The sequence below is a fragment of the Centruroides sculpturatus genome, unplaced genomic scaffold (genome assembly GCF_000671375.1).
Source record: "Centruroides sculpturatus isolate CEXI.00-Female unplaced genomic scaffold, Cexi_2.0 scaffold303, whole genome shotgun sequence".
Classification (NCBI taxonomy): domain Eukaryota; kingdom Metazoa; phylum Arthropoda; class Arachnida; order Scorpiones; family Buthidae; genus Centruroides; species Centruroides sculpturatus.
In genome coordinates this window covers 382227-402141 of record NW_019384613.1, presented here as the reverse complement: position 1 = coordinate 402141, position 19915 = coordinate 382227, and the positions used below count along the sequence as shown (strand labels likewise).

The following is a 19915-nucleotide window of genomic DNA, read 5'->3' as shown; positions in this document are numbered from 1 at the left end:
AAAAAGAAAGTTGAAATAAAGTGATTAAACAAAAATTATTACAAATATCGTAAATAACAGTTCACAAATGCATATATAGAGATATTTTTTGAAGGAGAGGAAATGGTCTTCACAATTTGAAATTGATCAAACACACTGTGTGTGAATGCTTGTGTAAACGTGCGCCATTTATCATAGGGTAAATGCCAGAAAACTTCGCGGGAGTGTATTAAAAAACTTCCCAAAGCTTTGTGGCAATCGTACTATGGCCACAAACCTGCGCCGGAGTATATTAAACAACTTCCCAAAGTTTCACAACAATCGGATAAACGGTGTGGTAATGCATAAAGGACAGACACACACACATACATTCATTTTTATATTTCAAATGAACATATGTAAAAAATTTTTTATAAACTACTAAAATTTGTTTATAGTATTCTTGTATCTCAAAATATATATTAAAGTGTTCAAATATGCCAAAACTAACAAGCTTTGAATTTCAGAGAGAGAGATTTCTTCCTAGTTATGGTTTAGAGTATTGATATAAAATAAATCCACAATTTGCTCTCAATTAAAGCTTCAATTTTTAAATAATTCTAATATCTCTTTTTTGAAATTGCATCCTTTAAAAAGTATTTCTTAAAAATTTTGCTAGTTTTAATGTAGACAGGGAGAGTAATGCTGGCAAAACTTAATTCGATTACTGAGATTATTAACAACAAATTATAGACAAATTGAATAGAAATTTTACATTTCAATATTTCCTTATTGAATGGATTATAAGAAATATATAACAGGAATTGTTTTAAGCAGGAATATTTGAAACAGATTAGTATATCTTAATTTATCACAAAAAAGTTTTTTACATTTAAAAAATGAAATTATTGCTAGTAACAACATGGAATCCGTTTTATTCTACAATATATTCATTAGCAGCAGTAGTAGTAGTTTTTTTTCTTAATTTAATTTTTAATTACATTTTATGGTAATGATGATAGGGTTTCTGAAAAGCAAAAGAGAGAAGAAAAAAGAAAAGAAGAAAAAGAAAAATTTGAGTAAAACTGAATCAACAGATACTGCAAATGACACGTAAGAATATTTATTCATTTTTTTTTTAATTAACTGAAAAGTATATCATTTTCTTTACTTGTAGATTTTTTTTTAAATCCTAAATATCAGTCAACTTAATTCTATAAAAATGTTTTTTCTTATTTTAAACATTATAAACTCACCTGTAAAAAATATTTTTATAAAGAGCTCAATGTTTTATTGCCTTTTTTTATTGATTATGGTCACTTTTATTATTTTATATAATTTTATGCAGTTTATGTTATATATAGGTACATATAACTTACTGGCTGAGAACTACTTGATTCTGTGACCATTTTAGCATATTTCAAGAATTTAATACTGTATTGTTTCATTATGACTCATTTCTACTATTGAGGCTACTAAGCAAGAACAAGGAAAATTTGTTCTATTTGAAAGATATAATAATCTCTTTCTATACTGAATTTTAAATACTGAATTTGAAAGGGATTATTATCTCTTTCAAATTCAGTATTTTAAAACTTACAACAATGGTGATAGAATAAAGTTGTTCTTGCCAGTGATGTCTGTACTTATACAGTATGTATATGCCCTCTGTAACAAACAATTTTTATTGTTTAGTATAAAAATAGTATTAACTTAATCACAGACACAGACAAATGTAATGCATTGTGGTTGATTTCTTGATCTTTTAATAGACACAACAAATTTTCTTTGATTCAGTTTACTTTTTGAATTTCTGCTCTTGCAGTCAAATTAATTTCAAAAGCTGAATACCATATTTTCTGTTAAGTTCTTATAATAAAATTGTAAATCAAACTAATTTTAACAGTAAAATATCTATGTTGCCATTGTAGGGGTTCACTTAGAGTCTTTGTTCACATACTCAAGGAGCATGTGTACTTTACTATCATAATTAGTGCAGAGAAAAACATTATTTTTACTAACATTCTGGCCCTGTTAGTGTGCACAGGTCAGAAAGAGCAGCCAAAAACAGGAAAAAATTGAGATGTTAAAAGGACAAATTTATTGAAACGTTTTAGATCAAAACAAATTGTGTGATACAGATTCAGATATTTGTAATTTTTATTTTTATCAGGGTATTTATTGTATTACTTAGAAGGTTGTAGATGCTTTGGGGCACTATCTGATTGTAAAATAAAATAAATTATTAACATTAATAAAATAAAAAGGATAACAATTATATTTTAAAAATTCCCAAAAGTAATTGAAAAAAATATAAAAAGTCTTTATGTTTTGCTCATGTCACACTTTGTTTTATATGTTTATATTATTTTATGTTTTACATATTGAAATGGAGAAGAGACTACAACCAAAGGTTGAGTTTACCATATGACTGTTTTATTCTTGAAGTGTGACATAATTGAAAAATGAAGACTTTTTGTGTTTCTTCAATTACTTTTATGAATTTTAAAAAAATTTATATTATTGGAAATCAGCTGAACTTAAGATTCAAGCAATATATTAATGATGAATTAGATATGCTTATGATTAGATTAAAAAATAAACATCTAAGTATTGTCTGCATTATTTTACTAAAATGTCATGTAATTCAACATAGTATTTTTCTGATGTAATATGTGAAACCTTCTATTATAATATTTCAGATATGTTAGTATAATTGTAATCTCTATAGTGGCTTTATAATGATATTCAAATGTTAGTTAATTAATGAAGATAAGAGAGATAATTGGATATTCTCCAATAAAATATATTTGATCATTTATCTCATGACTGTATAATGTAAATGGTATAGGTTATATAAAATCATCTTTTTATTCACAATTATAAATAAAAACTATCATAGTTTTATTTATAATTGAAGGAGATGATTTTTAATTTATTAAAATTATTAATTTAAATTTGTAGTCATACATACAAAGATTCTCATTTTATTTATTTGTATGTTCATAAGTTTGTTTGTTTCTGACACAGTTGCATTTGTGTAGGTCTTTTGTAGGCACAATTTGGATTTGCAGGGTCATTGAATTTTAATCTTCTTTTCTTTCAATTTTTTCCAGGAAATTTATCTTTTTTTTTTTATTTATATACTTTCCTACAAACTTGTTTAATCATATTTTATAGAAAAATTTGCAAATACCCACAAATTTTTTTTTTCAAATGAACACAAAAGTTTATTTTAACAAAGAAATCTGTAATGCCACTGCCTACAGACCAATCCACCATCAAAATTATGACACATTTAACTTTATGTTCACTTATTTCTACTTTAGAAATAGTAAATTAATAAAACAATTTTATTATTAAGAACATGTGATCTAAATAATGCTGTGCAACTGGCTAAAATTAGCTGTGGTGTCATTATTGGTATCTTTTCACTTGAATACTGTTAAGTTTATTGCCTCTGACATAAAACCTAATGATGTGTTAATATTTTAGAAGTGTTTTAAAAAAATCTCATTAATGTTTTTTTGAAATATAACTTCTTTCTCTTGAAATACATCTCTAAATTGTTTTGTTACAGATTGCTCTACTAAGAATTATTAATAATTTGAGAGAGATTTTTTAACTTGTGTAAATACAGTGGGTGATCGGTTAACGAACAGTTCAGATAGCAAACACTTTTGCGTAAGATTTTTATGATCGGACAACGAACACTTTACTGAACAAACATAAAAAGAAGCGACAGAAAATAACGAATATCGATTGGTCTTCTTTTGTCTTCAGGTAACAATTCGAAACCTTTCGGAGCACGGGAGTTATTAACATCATTGCTCAACCCAATACTGATCAGATAGTATCCCTCAGAATTTTGAAACTCTCCCTTGTAATTCCAGCTTTTTGTTTATGTTTCTGACAAATAATTTTTATAGTATTCACGAGACTGTCAGGCGGGCACTTGTTAAGTTTTGCGTCAGGGTTTATTTATGAAAGGTGAAAGTTTAACTGTCCCATTGGATATTTGTTAACGTTTTAATACCAAATTTAATAGAATTTCATCTGGGCCTTGCAATTTAAATAATTTTTTGTGGACTAGTTGATTTCTGTTCTCTGAATTTTTGTAATTGCTTTTCTGAACTTTTCATTTAAAAAAGAAACTGATAATATTATGGAGCCTAAAAAGAGGAGTGTCAAGAACTGTGCTCACCATAGAAACCAAGCAAGAGATAATAGCCAAGGTAGAAAGTGGGCACAAGATGTCTGATGTTGCTAGGCAGTACGGCTTGAACAGGTCTACAGTAAGCACAATCTTAGCTATGAAAGATATATCATGAAGTCTCAAGATGCTAATGGAGTAATGAAAATCACATCCGAGAAATAAAGAGCATTTTAAAGCTCATAATGGAACCTGAAACTGATCTGATGCCATAAGAACTCCAGGGATGTCAGAACAATGATCATCCAAGTGATATCCAAACCAGAATAAAGCTAATGGGGTTGGAGATCTCTACAATTACAATACCATTAATTACTTCCGAAAAATCCTGAAGAAAAGAGAAAAGCAATCGACATTGGACAGATTCTTTAACCCCCACAAACGGAAAAAACATGACTAATAAAAATGCAAGACTGCATATATATGTATTTTTACTATTACATATAAATAAACATAGTAAAAAAGTATATATTTTTTATTTTTTGGAGTCTCCGAAATGAATTAATCAAATTCCCATAAAAACCTATGGTAAATCGATAATCGGTTAACAAACAATTCAGATAACAAACAAAGTCTTGGAATGGATTGTTTGTTAACTGATCACCCACTGTATTTCTGTAAAATACAATGAAATAAATTTATGCATACATAAACAAGATGTGATTAATAGTAAGATAAGAACATGGAACAATTTATTCAAAAATATTAAAGCTAAAATCAAATAACATTATTACTGAATAAGAATCTTGCTTATTGAGAATTACTTTTATAATTGTATGGAATATTAACATGATAATTTGTTTGAATTAATTATATTGTTATATTTAATATAACTTTTTTTTAATAGAAGTGAAATGGAAAAAGCAGAACCAGTAAGTTGAATTAAAATGAATATATATAAAATATTTTATAATATAAATGTTATTTATAAGTAATTTGGTATAAGCAACAAAATGCTTATTTTTATGAATGTTTCATATATTGATAATGACACACTCGGAATCAAATTACAATGTGATACAAAAAAATGTTGAAAACAAATGAATGTTTTCAAACCCCTTCTGGGCTCTGCATCAGGTTCTTAACCATTCCTAGATGAATATTTGATTATGGAATGACATTTAAATAAGAGTTTGATTATAAGTTCAAAAAAATTTACAAAAAACTACTGCGCCTCCCACTGAACACCTCAAATAGTTAGAGGCTATGCACATTTTTAAATCCAGCATTGCAGCTTCATGCATAAATTTTAAAGAGGAGATGGTTTTGTTGTTGGCCTGGCAGAAGTTGATTCACAACTTGCTCTAGCTGCTCATTGTGTCTGGGCAGGCTGACTCGTTGAATATGTGCAACATGGTTTTTGTAAATTTTTGAACTTATAATCAAACTCTTATTTAAATGTCATTTCATAATCAAATATCCATCTAGGAATGGTTAAGAACCTGATGCAAAGTCCAGAAGGAGTTTGAAAACATTCATTTGTTTTCAATATTTTTGGTATCACACCATAATTTGGTTCTGCATGGATCATTATCATTAATTTGGTGTGGTGAGTAGTTATTTGTTTCATATATTGGTTGAGTCATAAATAAGTTCGTTTTTCTAAACAAATTTATTGCCAATAAAATGTACAACAATAGACTTTAGATTAAAGTTTATTTGTTGTACTTATGTATTAGATTAATACATATTCACAGTCATTATTGATGATTTCTTGCCATTTTTTGGGCAACCTGTCAATTGCCTTTGTGTAAAATTTTGGTAGTTTTGAATTAAAAAAAACTATGGATACAATTTCTGTAATTACTCAGGATATATTTCTTCATAATTGAAGTTTAGACTATTTACAAAGATATCAAATTTTCGAGTCTATCTTAATCCTTTTTTTTAATACAACCCCAGAAGTAACAGTTAACATGGTTTTTTGAAGAATACTTCTTAAAACAAAGGTAAACAATAAGAAAAAAAAGAAGTTCACAATGTTAAAAACGATCAAGTGTCAGCCTTCTGTTATAGGTTCTGACACTTTTACATTAAAAACACAAAGAATTCTTCTCACCACATTGTCCTTATCCATTTTTTTAACTGCTTCAGGCCCTCTGGTGGTAGTTATGAGTTATCCTACTTCATTTGCATATGGATACAGAACCTATAACAGAAGGCTGACACTTGATCGTTTTTAACATTGTGAACTTCTTTTTTTACTTATTGTTTACTTTTGTTTTAAGAAGTATTCTTCAAAAAACCATGTTAACTGTTACTTCTGGGGTTGTATAAAAAAAAGGACTAAGATAGACTCAAAAATTTTATATTTTTGTAAATAGTCTAAACTTCAATTATAAAAAAAAGTACTGGACAAAATTCCTGAACCTGGTCATCACTTTGGAAGTGTTGACCTTGTAAAGTATTCTGCAGTGCCTAGAAAAGATGAAAATCTGTTGGTGCCAGATCCAGTGATTATGCTGGATGAGGCAAAACAGATCAGCCAAACTCAAAGATTTTTTCTTGTATAATCTTTGATGTGTGCAGTCTTCCATTGTCACACAATAAGGTGATTTATTTTTCTGTTAACAAGTTCAGGATGCTTTTCTTGAAGTTTTAAACAAAGTTGCTCTAACTATCCACCTCTTTCTCAACAACTACAGCTAATTATATCAACACACCTGAATTTTTTGCTGAGCATAAATCATTTTATTTCTCTGTTTTCAACCTACTTACTATATGCCATCTTCAGGCTTACGATTACCATTCCAAAATGGAACACATCGTTTTTCGAATATGTTTCATTTTAAATTTAAAAGATTTACAATNTGAGAGTCTTCATAGAGTAGATTTAGGAATAGAGAGTGTAAAATGGCATCAGATTCAGCTTTTCAAACAACTTGGCAATTACAAATATAGTGGTGCTTTATACTTTCATTCGGGAAGCTGTTTGAACTCTGAATCATTCAAAGTTTGAAGCAATTTTTCCTATAGAAATAATGGAAAGTGAATTATTCCATTCCAAGACCCTCAACAATACTTAATTTGATAAACTTAGAACAGCAAATACACATAGTTTAAGGTAAATAATACAAATAATAAAATAATACAATTAAATGCTGTAATAACAAATGAAAACACAAAAACAATAAATAGAATATGTAAATACTGTATAATGAAAATTGCATTTAGGCTACTGATTGCACACTGTTGACTATGGCATCTTAAACAAGGCCACCAGATCTACTTGTGTACTTCTTTCATGTTTTGTGATAAGTTTCTTTTTCATTTGAATCATTGATATTACAGTCTTCCTTTTGTTAGACTTCATTGCTTCCACACACTTCTGGGATGCTGTGGTTAATAAGTAAAGATGATATTGAATTGAACAGAAAGTTTTTTTTTTTTTCAAAAGAGATTAGACTTCTGAAGTAATCTGCACAATGGACCTTTTAGACCAAGATGCATTTGGCCTGCTATCCCTCACCTATACAATAAACAAACAGTAAATTATACTTTGATACTTAGCTTCCTAATTAAGCTTTGGATAAAAAAGTCCTCATATTTTTAATTTGACAAGACATTTCTGAAACATCCTATTTGTGTATAAATACAGGTAACCCCTGTATAACACAAGAGTTATGTTCCAAAAAATTGCCATGTTATGCGAATCCATGTTATACGAAACAAAGAACTAGTGCGAAAAGGGAGGTTAGGTTCCAAAAAATTAAAAAACATGTTGTTAAATTCTTATTTAAATCGGATTTATTATTCACTTTTTCATAGGTAAAAAAAAATACTTATTTATTATTTAAGTAAATATTTTACCAGAGAATTATTCATTCTATATAATGATCTCAGCATGAGCATCATCAACTGGTAACAGTTTGTGGATTCATTCGTTAATAGCGGTCACTCTGCAACGGGAGTGCGCTGCTGTTTGTAGGCATTTAGGAAAGACGGTGAAAGAAAGATGGCAGCGCCCACACTACCGATAGTATCGTGNATATATTCAAATCATTATTATTTTTTCTTTCTTCTGATAATTATATTGCTTTAGATTCTATTTATCGCAATATAAACAAATTACGATAAAAAGCAAAGCAAAAATATATCGAAATTATACAATAAAAATAAATAATGACTTTTAAATATATAAGATTGTTTATGCAAAGTACAAAGCCGATAATATAACCATAAATAATCCAGAAACAGATAAAAGCTGTGGGTTCAAGCCTGTAGGTAGATCTGTAGCATATATGTTTGTATTTTTCCTTGATCTTCGATATGCATCCTAATTCTGTCCTAGAAGAAGAATGGGATGATTGCCGGATATAGCGTATAAACTAAATTAAGTTTTGATCGAATGGGTAATTTTATGTACTTGACTTAATATATTTTATCCGATAAATAACCGAACGATAAATAAATTCATAAATTCAAAATATAAAATCTAAAAAGCCTGGTTTAAAAAATGTTTTTCAAATATTATAGTATTTATAATAAATTTTAATATCAAAATTATTTACTTTAAAATATTAATTATAAAGTGATTTATTACTAAATATATGAGCAAAAATTTTAAATAAATATAATTTTCCTAATTTTAATATCATCAATTTATGCTTTTAAGAAATAAAAAGACATTTGCTCAGGAAAAGAAAAAAAAAACATATACATTATAGTAAATAAAAATTATTATATTTTCTTCTGTGTAGGCCTATATAATAATTCATTATAGTTTTATAAATAAAATTATACCTGAAAATTCGAAATATGTGAACATTATTTATATTATATAACGGATTTTAATGAAAAATACGTGCAGAAGATTAAAGTAGGAAGAATCATAAAGAAATATACCGGCTTACCTGTGCGTTCACCTGAAGTTATGACAAACTTGTCCACTTGTTCCGCAATAAACTCCCGTTGGCCAAATACTTTTTATGATGTCATCGTTAACACGTGTTACTTTTAACAATTCAGATTTGAGATTTCACACAATAAACACTTTTCCTTCTAAACAATTCTTCAAAAAAAAATTATAATAATAATTCCTCACATTTCACATTTTATTTTGTTTGTGCAATTAAAAATAATTTCCATTTCTCTTCTTTTTTTTCCTCTCCTTTTGTGTTCTATTATTCAAGTGCTTAAATTTTCCAATTTTACATTATCCTTTCACTAATTTTCGTGTTGTCGATGATATTTTATCTCCAATATACTTCAAGTTTAATATAACGATAAACGATATCGTGAGATAATTTTTACGGTTTCTCTAAACTGTAATGAAAAAATTAATTGTAATTGTAATTAAAAATCACCATATATAAGTTAAATGTTTAATCAACTAATTAATAAATAATAATATATTTTAAGTTTCTATTTCTAACAATAATTATAAAACGTACAGTACATGCATAATCAAGCTTATACAAATAAACTTTAACATTATAGATTTAAATTAAATTAATAATAATTAACTAATTTAATTGTTTAACTAATTAATTAATAATTTTATAATTAATATTAAATTAAGTTTTAAATCATTTTAAATTATTAAAATATTGGGCATAGACTTGCATTTAAATTTAATTTTTTTTTAATTTAGTGAATTTAAATGGAGTAAAATGATAATTATAATTGTAATTAATACATATTACTTAATATTTAATTTAAATTATAAAAAATAAGATATATTTAATTTTTAAACATTTTTTTTTAAATACAAGTTTATTTTCATGTTTTATAAATCTAAAATTTATTCTCTAACCCGGTAAAAATTTATTATAAAATATCAAATAAAATAATTACATATTATTTCGCAAAATATTTTTTAATACAATATAATTATGAATAGTAGTACAAATTTATCAAAAAATCTATCATTTGAACAATTTAATGACAAGTCTAGAAAGAAATATAATTAAGTTTCCTACAATTTTATGAAATATTATTAATTAATTAGTTATATTGCATTCTTATATTCTATATATAATTTATTTCCTTTTTTTATGAATTTATTATCAGTGTAATGGATATTCACATCTTGAGGATATGATTTTTAAGAAGCCCTAAAGGCTCGAATGGAGTTTTTCCTCTTAAAACTTCCCTGTAGTTTGCTATACTTTTATTAAAGATTTGACCCATTTCTATTAGTTTATATTTAATCTTAGAATTGGTTTAATCCATATACTTATTTAATTTACCAAATTTTTAATCTTATCCATGTTAAAAATCTGTATACTGTCTCATTCAGTTAACAGATGTGCTGAGTTACATAAATTGAATAAATGAAATAAATTCTAAATTTAATTAATATTTAAAGAGGGAAGTGTTGACATACTTGCTGTACTCAGCTGTGTTTAAAGTTCACTTAGTTACTTTCTATTTGATTTTTTATTTCGACACTTAAAATAAGCAAGGAAAGTTTCTTTGTATTTTTTAAGGTAAAATATCCTCATTTTGATTTCTTTAAGACTTTATAAAGCTAAAATATAAAAATAAATGAAGTTTTTCTTGATATTATTTAATAAATAATAAACAGTTTCTAAATATTGACATATTTTGCTACAATTAAAAATTTTAAAGTTAAAATAAATAAAAAAATATATAGGCCTATATATAAATCATGGAATTATTAAATTTATTACAAATAAATTATAAAGTTAAAATTTAAAACCTGACATAAAATATCGTTTATACTCGTGTTTAAACGTAAAAATTTTTATATTTTAATACTTTTTATATAATTTTTACTTTAATAAAAATATTTAGGAAAAATTATGCAAGATGCAGTTTAAAATTGATTTTTCAATGGCAGTTTTTGTGTTTCTGGGTTTCGTCTTATTTCTAAAACATTGACATAGTTAACTAAATTCAAAAGAATACAATTTTTAACTTAATATTAATATTTTAATTAACTTTTTAATTTCTAATATACAGTAAATATATTAAATTAAAGTTCTAATTTTATTAAATATTTCGATTTATTGTACTATTAAATATTTAAATTGATGCCATTATATGTGAATGCAGATTATGCTGAGAATTAGGATAAATTTTTATCATAAAGACTTAAATGAGTCATACACAATAGTTCAAATTTAATGCTATTGTTCTATTAAAATAGAAAAATAAGATGAAGAGGAATGAAGTAAAGAATAAAAAGTAAAATATACAAACAATCTGATGGAGCTGATAAAATATTTTATTAACTTCAGACCATTTCTATGCACACTAGACTAAAACGAATATATTGAATATTATGTGGGATATGTCAAGAAAAAGAAAAGTATTGTGAAATCTTAAATCTTATGCAAATCTTAATGCTTTGGCGACCTTACACAAATACTAAGAAAATTGTAAGTACACTTCTAAACTTCAACGTGTCACATACAAATACTCTAAACCTGTACAAGAAGAATAATAGTGATTCAGTTGATATTTTTAAGCATTATTCATAAAAGTATTCATTCAAATTCATAAGTGATAATTTTATTGATGTCAAATTCAATAATGTTTTTGTATTATTATTCTTTCTGTATTGTGATCGCTAAGAAGGCCCTTTTCATCGTGGATTCGAAAGGCACACAATGGGAGTTGACGGGTGATAAGGGACGGAGCCCGACATATCCAGTATAGACTATCTCCCAAAAAAATTCCTGCGATTTTTCGATCGCTCGGATTAGCCTTAGAAATCAGACAGTCATGTCAATAAATTTAAATGTTTATAATAAAATAGCAACAAATTTATTGCTATTTTCATTATCATTTTATTCTTGATACTTACCAACAAAGTGGCCATCATGATTTATAAATACAGTAGAGCGTCGATTTTCCGAAAGTCAATCATCCGAAACATCAATCATCCGAAAGAATTCCAGTCGGCAAATTTAAATTTTCGCCAGTGCTGTGGCGCTTCAATCTTTGGCTATGTCTTGGGCTACTCAAATATTTTACGTTTTTGATACTAAATTAACATCTGAAGTATAATTTTTTATTGTTTTTATATTTTTCAATATATTTATTTTGTTTGTACAAAATAAAAAAATAATTTTTAACGATACAATAGTCTTTGTTAGGCTTATAATCGACGAAAATTCAACGCGAAGCGACATGCAACGGAGAAAAATTTCAACATCGGATACGTTAAACTATTTTTTCGTATGTAAATCGGTTATCCGAAATATCAGTTATACGAACAACCCCAGTCCCCAATTGATTCGGAAAATCGACGCTCTACTGTATTACAAGTATTTTCAGTCTACTTAACTTCATAAATTGATAATGATAAGTCATGTTATGCAATTTAAGATATTATTTTTCTTGTTCTGCTTTTATAGTTAAATATATTCCAATTTCATTGTTTACTTTCACTTTAATTAAGATATAATTTACTACTAAATTCATTTTAAAATTACACATTAATAGAATTTTGGAGAATCTGAATAACTTCTGTGGAAAAATGTTTCTCATATTTTTATTACTTGTTGTTCTTTAATCTATACTTTTTTCTTAGAATTTAATACAATATCTTTCCTTTTTTTCTCAAATATTTTCAGTTGTAATTTACTCATAAGGAAATCTGTTTTTAGTTGTATTTTTTAATTAAGACAACTCTAGAGAAATTCCAGTTGTAAAAATTTTTTTAATATAATTTACTATGACTACATAGTGTTTCTTTTCTTTTTACTTTGGGGTGCCAAGGCACCCTTTTAAATTTTCCAAAAATATTTTCCTAATTAAAATTTATTTTTTTATTCATATTGTGTTGTGTATTTTGTTTCTGTATTACTTATAAATTAGCTATCACAGAAGGTGAAACTTTTATTGAGTTCTCATTGAAAATTTTTTTATCTGTTCAACTTAGCATCCCAAGATTAAATCTTGAGTGCACTAGTGATTTCCATATTTACAGTCCTATTTATATTCCTGTATTGAAAATCCAGTCTTAAAATAAAATGTGTACAAACATGTTTAAAAGAATTTTATTTAATGTAGTAGATTTTATCTAGCCATTTTCTTATTCATCCAGTCAGATTAAACTATATATATATAGTTTATATAGATATTGTTTATTTATTTATTTTATATCAGTAGATTTTTTTTTAACAGTATTTTATTTACTATAATACATAGTAGAGATAAATGCATTTATATTATTTCAATGTCAAACTTTATGAAAATCATTACAGTTGCAGTTTTTAACTGATTTTACTTTTATTTTATTTCATTCTTGTTTGTTTTTATAACTTCATATTTAATATGTAACATTAAAATATATAAAGTTCCTTTTCATTTATTATATTAAGAATAATGAATGCTGATTGTCATTCTTAAATCATAAAGCATATTCACTGTAATTCTTTTCTTTCAATTTGAGTCTAATATGAATTTTTTAGAATTGACAAGATTCTCAAAACTAATGAAATTTTGTTATTGAATATGTTTATTCAAAAATTATTACATTTATTTAATAAAAGGTTAGGCTTATATTAAAAAAAATTATTATATTTCATTATAAATAATTTAGTTATAAAAATAGTCATAAATTAATAATGCTAATGTTAATCAAATGCAAATGTTTGTCCATTTTCCATTATTCAGTTGTTACTTAAATGATAATTTGCTATTCTGAACTGCAAATGGTATCACTAATTTTTTGTTTAAATATCAATGTTAACTATCCACCTCTTTCTTAGCAACTACAACTAATTATATCAACACACCTGAATTTTTTGCCACACATACATAAGTTATTTTATTTCTCTACTTATTATAGCCATCTTCAAGCTTATGATTACTGTTCCAAAATGGAACTCATCATTTTTCGAATACATTTCATTTTAAATTTAAAAGATTTACAATAATTGTGTATATTAAATAAATGAAAAAATAAATAAATACAATAAATAAATAACAATAAAAATAACAAATAAATAAATAAAACATAGTAAACAAGGCTATGTATAACTACTACAAACTTTAAGGGTTTTTAATCCCCATGTTTCTTTTTATCATATACTTCCACACTGTTGGAAGTGCATTAGCATCCTTGGCATTTAGGCAACGGTTTTTCATTTTACTTTTATATATTTCCATCTTTTCCATCTCCAATGCAATGGATGGAGAGTGGACCGTTTTAATGATTTTTGCCTTATTCTATTTTATATTCGCTCCTTTGGTCTGTACCATACTGTGGTCATGTGCAAGAACACAAATACAACATTGATAAAGGACACAACACAATATTAGTGAGTATGGCGCAGACCGAAGGAGCATATATAAAATGGGATGAGGCAAAAATAATTAAAACGGATTGTCATCAAAGTCTGAGAAGCAGCCTGGTCTTTTTTCATCTTTTGAGGATAAATCAGCAGAATGGAATTTTGTAAACCAATTTTGAACTGCTCTGTTTGAAATAATTCCACTGATGTAGACATTCCAAATCTTTTCTGCTGTTTCTGTATCTGAGTTTAAACTCACACAATATGATATGGCATATATGCACTTTCAAGTGTTTCATTTTAAATGAATTCAAAATACAGTATTTTGTGAGAATACGGGCAAGGGGTTGAGACTAAGGCTCAAATTCCCTAAATGTGGCGTTGGAACGGTTAGTCCCGCTCACTTGGTCAGTGGATGGCTTTAAAATAGGAGCGTCTTGTGATGCAAGTGGGGGAGGCACAAATACGGTCAGAGTCCGTGTTGGTTTTTAAAGTAGTGTCACTCAGTCTCAATTTAACAAATAACAACATTTAATAAACTAAGCAAAACAATGGATAAATACAACTGGCATAAACATTATAACTAGATTAATGGTCCCACTACATACATTTCTAATTTCTGAGAAAGAGCATTTACAATGGAATATATAATACCTCTAATTGACCAATTTCTTCATTCTAGTCGGGGTAAGGAGATTCCTTTTGGATATGGAGACAGAGATGGATTGGGAGACAGATGACTGATGCGTTCCTTATGGCATTCCATGCTTCTATACGGCAGAGTCTGTGCCAGCTTCTACGGGCATTTGTTGTTGACTTGCCATCTGCCCTCAGGCTGCGATTTCTTCCCTTTTTATTTTAACTTCTCTCCAGTCAGTTGTTTGGATTTGTATTATCTGATAGGATACACAGATGAGTCTAACTACCAGATGTTCCACAAAAATTGAGATAACATCTTACCAAAGAAAGCTTTATTTCCCTTTTCTCACAAAATTGATAAAAGTGTGTCATTTTTAACACCAATTTAATATTTGATTTTTTTTCTTATTAAATAAAATTATTCTTTCTCCAAACTCTCACAATTTTATTACATTATTGACACCTTAGTGTTAAAATTTACATTTAGAGACTATTTGCTAATAGCCACTAATAAAACTCAGTTGAAGGGACACATCATCTTGCAAGTATTTGACAGCCATTTATACCTACTCATAACAACCTATTTATGGCTCAACTCAATATTTTGCATAATTTGTATATCAAAAACTTTTTATATAATTGATTAATTTTTAAAAATAAATTTAGTCTCTTTCATCATTGAAACTTTAAATGATTTATGTAGATTTAATAAATATGAAGCTTTATATAAAAAGTATTTTGGATTAAGAGAAGAATAGAGAAAGAAAATATAGAAGAGTAGTATATAGTTAGCAAAATGTCAAATATAAATGTAAAATAGGCAGGGCTACTGCAAGTGTATGTTCAGGGTTTGCACTGCATGTAGATGCCACTGTCAAGAGGGTGACAAAAGACATTCTTAATTAAGTGCCCTGTCTGAATTATGAAATGACAAAAATGGAATAAAGCATTACATTGAAAAAGTAAAATTGCAAGTTCCATGGCCCAAGTATTTATATGGATTTATAGTATTGCAGTATCAAATAGGTACAATGGCTGTGATTTTTTTTTTTTTGTTTGGTGAAGAACAAACTTGTATAGATAGTATATAACAATACAATGTTCTTATACATTCATACCATCCAAACTCAATTCAAAGAAGTTTTGATGGTATAAATATTTGCACTAATTTATAAAGGGCACAAAAATAGGACCTGCATGTGGGCATGAGATATCCTAGCAACAGCATTGGAAATAGATCATATAAGTAGAATAGAAAAATATATAATAATCCAATTTCCTTTTTACTATGTGACTAAAAATGGTTATTTATCTGAATAACAATTATAACCAAGATTTAATTTTATGATAACATGAGAAAACTTAAACAACAGTATCCACAGTTACAATAAGAAGATTCTTCTGTATAATATAATATATAAAAATGTCAAAAATTTCTAAAATATTTTTATCATATAAAATACTAAATAATAATATAGAGAAAATTTAATTATAAATATCATACAATTATTTTATTGATTATTTTAACATATATATGATGGGATATACTAATTTTAACTATTAATTTTTTAGAAAACGCCTCGTGTAGATGCTGAGGGTTTTACAATTGTTCCACCAGATGGAGTTCAAGAAAATATCCTTTTATCTGAAGCAGTGTAAATTGTTTGATAAAGTTTAAGAATTTGTATTGTTATATTTTAGTGTGATGATAATGAGCCTGTGATTGTTTAGCAGTACAGTGCTGGGCTATAGATCAGACGAGCCAAAATTAAATGTTATTGGCAGTAAAGTTTCTACTTATATTGCAGTTTGTTTAGTTATGAAGTCCATTTAATTTCTTTTCCAATGGATATTTGGAGGTTGATCTCTAGGAAGTAAAGTTTGCCTCAGCATGGGACTGATTAACCATCCACTTTCCTGTCCCTTCCAGTCATAGCTCAGATATATATCAGCTATCTATGATGTATACTAGAATGGATTCCTAGTATAATAATTACATATGATAATTTATGTTATTTAGTTATTAAATATAGATGTCAATGCATATTTCATTTACAGTAGAGCGTCGTCTATCCGAAAGCTGGTTATCCGAAAGCATTCCAGTCGGCAAATTTAAATTTTCGCTAGTGCTGTGGCACTGCAATCTTCGGCTATTTCTCGGGCTACTCAAATGTTTTATGTTTTTGATACTAAATTAACATCTGAAGTATAATTTTTTATTGTTTTTATATTTTTCAATAAATTTATTTTGTTTGTACAAAATAAAAAAAAGTTTTTAATGATACAATAGTCTTCGTTAGGCTTAACATCGACGAAAATTCAACACGAAGTGACATGCAACGGAGAGAAATTTCAACATGGGATAAATTAATATATTTTTTCGTACATGATTCGTTATCCGAAAAATAAGTTATCCGAACCACCCCAGTCCCCAATTGATTCGGATAAACGACGCTCTACTGTACTTTAATTATCACTTTAATGTCAGTTTTTTCAATAAATATAAATTTAGAAATTGTAAATAAATTAACATTGATTTTCATCATTGTTATATTGTCTAATTCTATCAATGACTAATTTAAACTGATTTCTTAACTAGTTTAAATGACAAAGATAGCTTCTATTCAAGTTCTGATGGAGAATCTGGTAAGTCATACAATTTTGTTATAATTTGATTATAACAATTATTATATATTAAAGATTGCCATATTTACAATTGATCTTAACTGTTAAGTTTATAAAGAATTTATATATAAACAAATTTATTGGTTTCATGTAAATACGAAAGGAAAAGAAAATATTTTATTACATTACTAAATATTTGAAAACTACAGATTTTATGGTTTAAATTTATACTTATTTGGCTACTGCTTTAGTTTACTTTTATGTTTGCACGTAAACAAATTATAAGTGTTAAAAAAAATGAAGTAGCAAGGAACAATTGCTTCCTTGTGTCCTTAGCTGTGCCACTGTGTCTGTTAAAATTTCCTGTGATAAAATATAAATTTGATAGATTTGATTAATTTTACTTGGTATATTTCATAAAATATTTTAATTTTTTTATCTGAAGATTTTATGAAACATTGTGTTATTAAAAAATTCTAATTGTGACATGTCCTCATTTTAAACTAGTCTATACAATTTCTAAACATTTACTATGGTACTATCTGTAAGTCTTGGAAAAAAAGATGGTAGCTTTTATTTATGTGTTTTAATTTGATAACTTGCTATTGCATTATTATGAAAATTTATGCCAACTTATAATTTATTTTTGTATTAGACTGAAAAATAATTATTTTGTTTTCATTTCAGCTGTAAAATTTTATGTTAACTAATGATAAAACTGATAATTATTACATGTTGTTATTACCACTGAATTGTCATGATCATCATAAGCAAGCTGTAATATTCTGTGTTCTTGAGCAGATAACTTACGATACAATACATTCTTAAACAGTAAGAATGAAAATTTATTTTTTCAAACAAAAGAATCAACTATGAGACAGTAAACAAAAATATTAGTGTTAGATTACTACTGTCAGATAACATTATATCAGATAAAGATGTGCTAATATGACATTAAACATAATATCAAATTTTTCTCTAAACGTTAAATTTATGACAATATGTTATACTGTTAGACAACACTAGACTCTCAATAACTTGAAATGGAAGAGAGGAAAAAATTTTGACTGAATGAAATTTCTAATTAAACAAGTTTGAAGTGAACTTGAGTTTTGATATCAAGATTTGCCATTTCGTTTTCGTTTCGCATCATAAATGGCAATGTTTCAATATATAATGCGATTATCTATATCATTTTAAGAAACATTTCATTGTACTATTGTGTGTTAATATGATATGAAATATTTCTCTATTTGAACAAACTGATAAACTGCAAAATTGCAGATAATTTTTAATCAATCGAGTTCACGATTACTTCATGTGAAAGTTTTCAGAATATGATTTTAAAAAGTTATATAATCTGTTATATTATTGAATACATATAATTAATCAGTGATGAAATGTCTGAAAATGATCACGAGATCTACATTCAAATAAGCTTTCTAAAATGATTTTAGCTATTATTAAATCAATAGTATTAAATCTTAAAAATTGCCTAAAACACTTCATATTAAAAATTACACAGCTGTACAAATTATATTAAAATAACATTCTAAAATAAGGATTTATTACTTTAGCATTATAAATATGAGGATTATGTAAAAGACTTTATTTTAATAAGTTATATATTTTTAAATTTACTAATGTAGAAATTGTTATACAATATATATCATAAATTAAAGAGCATATAATAATAAAAATTTCCTATTAAAATATTTTTAATAATATCAGAAATCCCTAACATTTCTAAAAATATCCGACGGTAACATTTCCAAACACGAATTTTACTCTTTTATGGAATTTCTTTCTTAATTTCAGACAATAGACTAATTTTATTGTGTAATAAAGATGAATGTTATTAAGAAATTTTTAGCATGTTGTCAATGTGGTGCTTTTTTTAAAGCTGAATATTTACAAAGAATGTGATTATAGAGAGGAAAAAATCCCTGTCCTCATTGTCTTGATTTTTCTCTTAATGTGACATTAAAATTATAAAAATTGCAATTTCTTATGTAGGTCGGCATTAAATTCTGCCTGAGTTTTACATTAGCCTAAAAATGTTACCATTAATCAAAATTGAATTTATCTATAAATTGTTTAAACCACGAAAATTTATTAAAACGCTTATTACGTTCAATTTAGATAAGAATATCAACCATAAAGCTAAGAACATTACTTTTATACAGAAAATAATAGTAGAGCTAAACGTAACGTTACTTAATCTTATACCAAGCAGAAAATTGTCAGGGGTTTAGGTTTTTTTTTTTTT

General features: G+C 26.6%; 1 protein-coding gene across 5 annotated transcripts in view; it reads left to right on the top strand.

Annotated features, from left to right (window-relative positions):
- LOC111625297 (F-BAR domain only protein 2-like) overlaps positions 1–19915 on the top strand; it is an 84788-nt gene that overhangs the window by 40247 nt on the left and 24626 nt on the right. For 4 of the 5 annotated variants that reach the window (XM_023368416.1, XM_023368418.1, XM_023368419.1 and 1 more), the window contains 4 exons: positions 981–1071; positions 5019–5043; positions 16594–16676; positions 17621–17667. In XM_023368416.1, the coding sequence (XP_023224184.1) occupies positions 981–1071; positions 5019–5043; positions 16594–16676; positions 17621–17667 (246 nt within the window). The remainder of the gene's footprint in view (positions 1–980; positions 1072–5018; positions 5044–16593; positions 16677–17620; positions 17668–19915) is intronic. The other variant, XM_023368417.1, reaches the window with a different exon arrangement.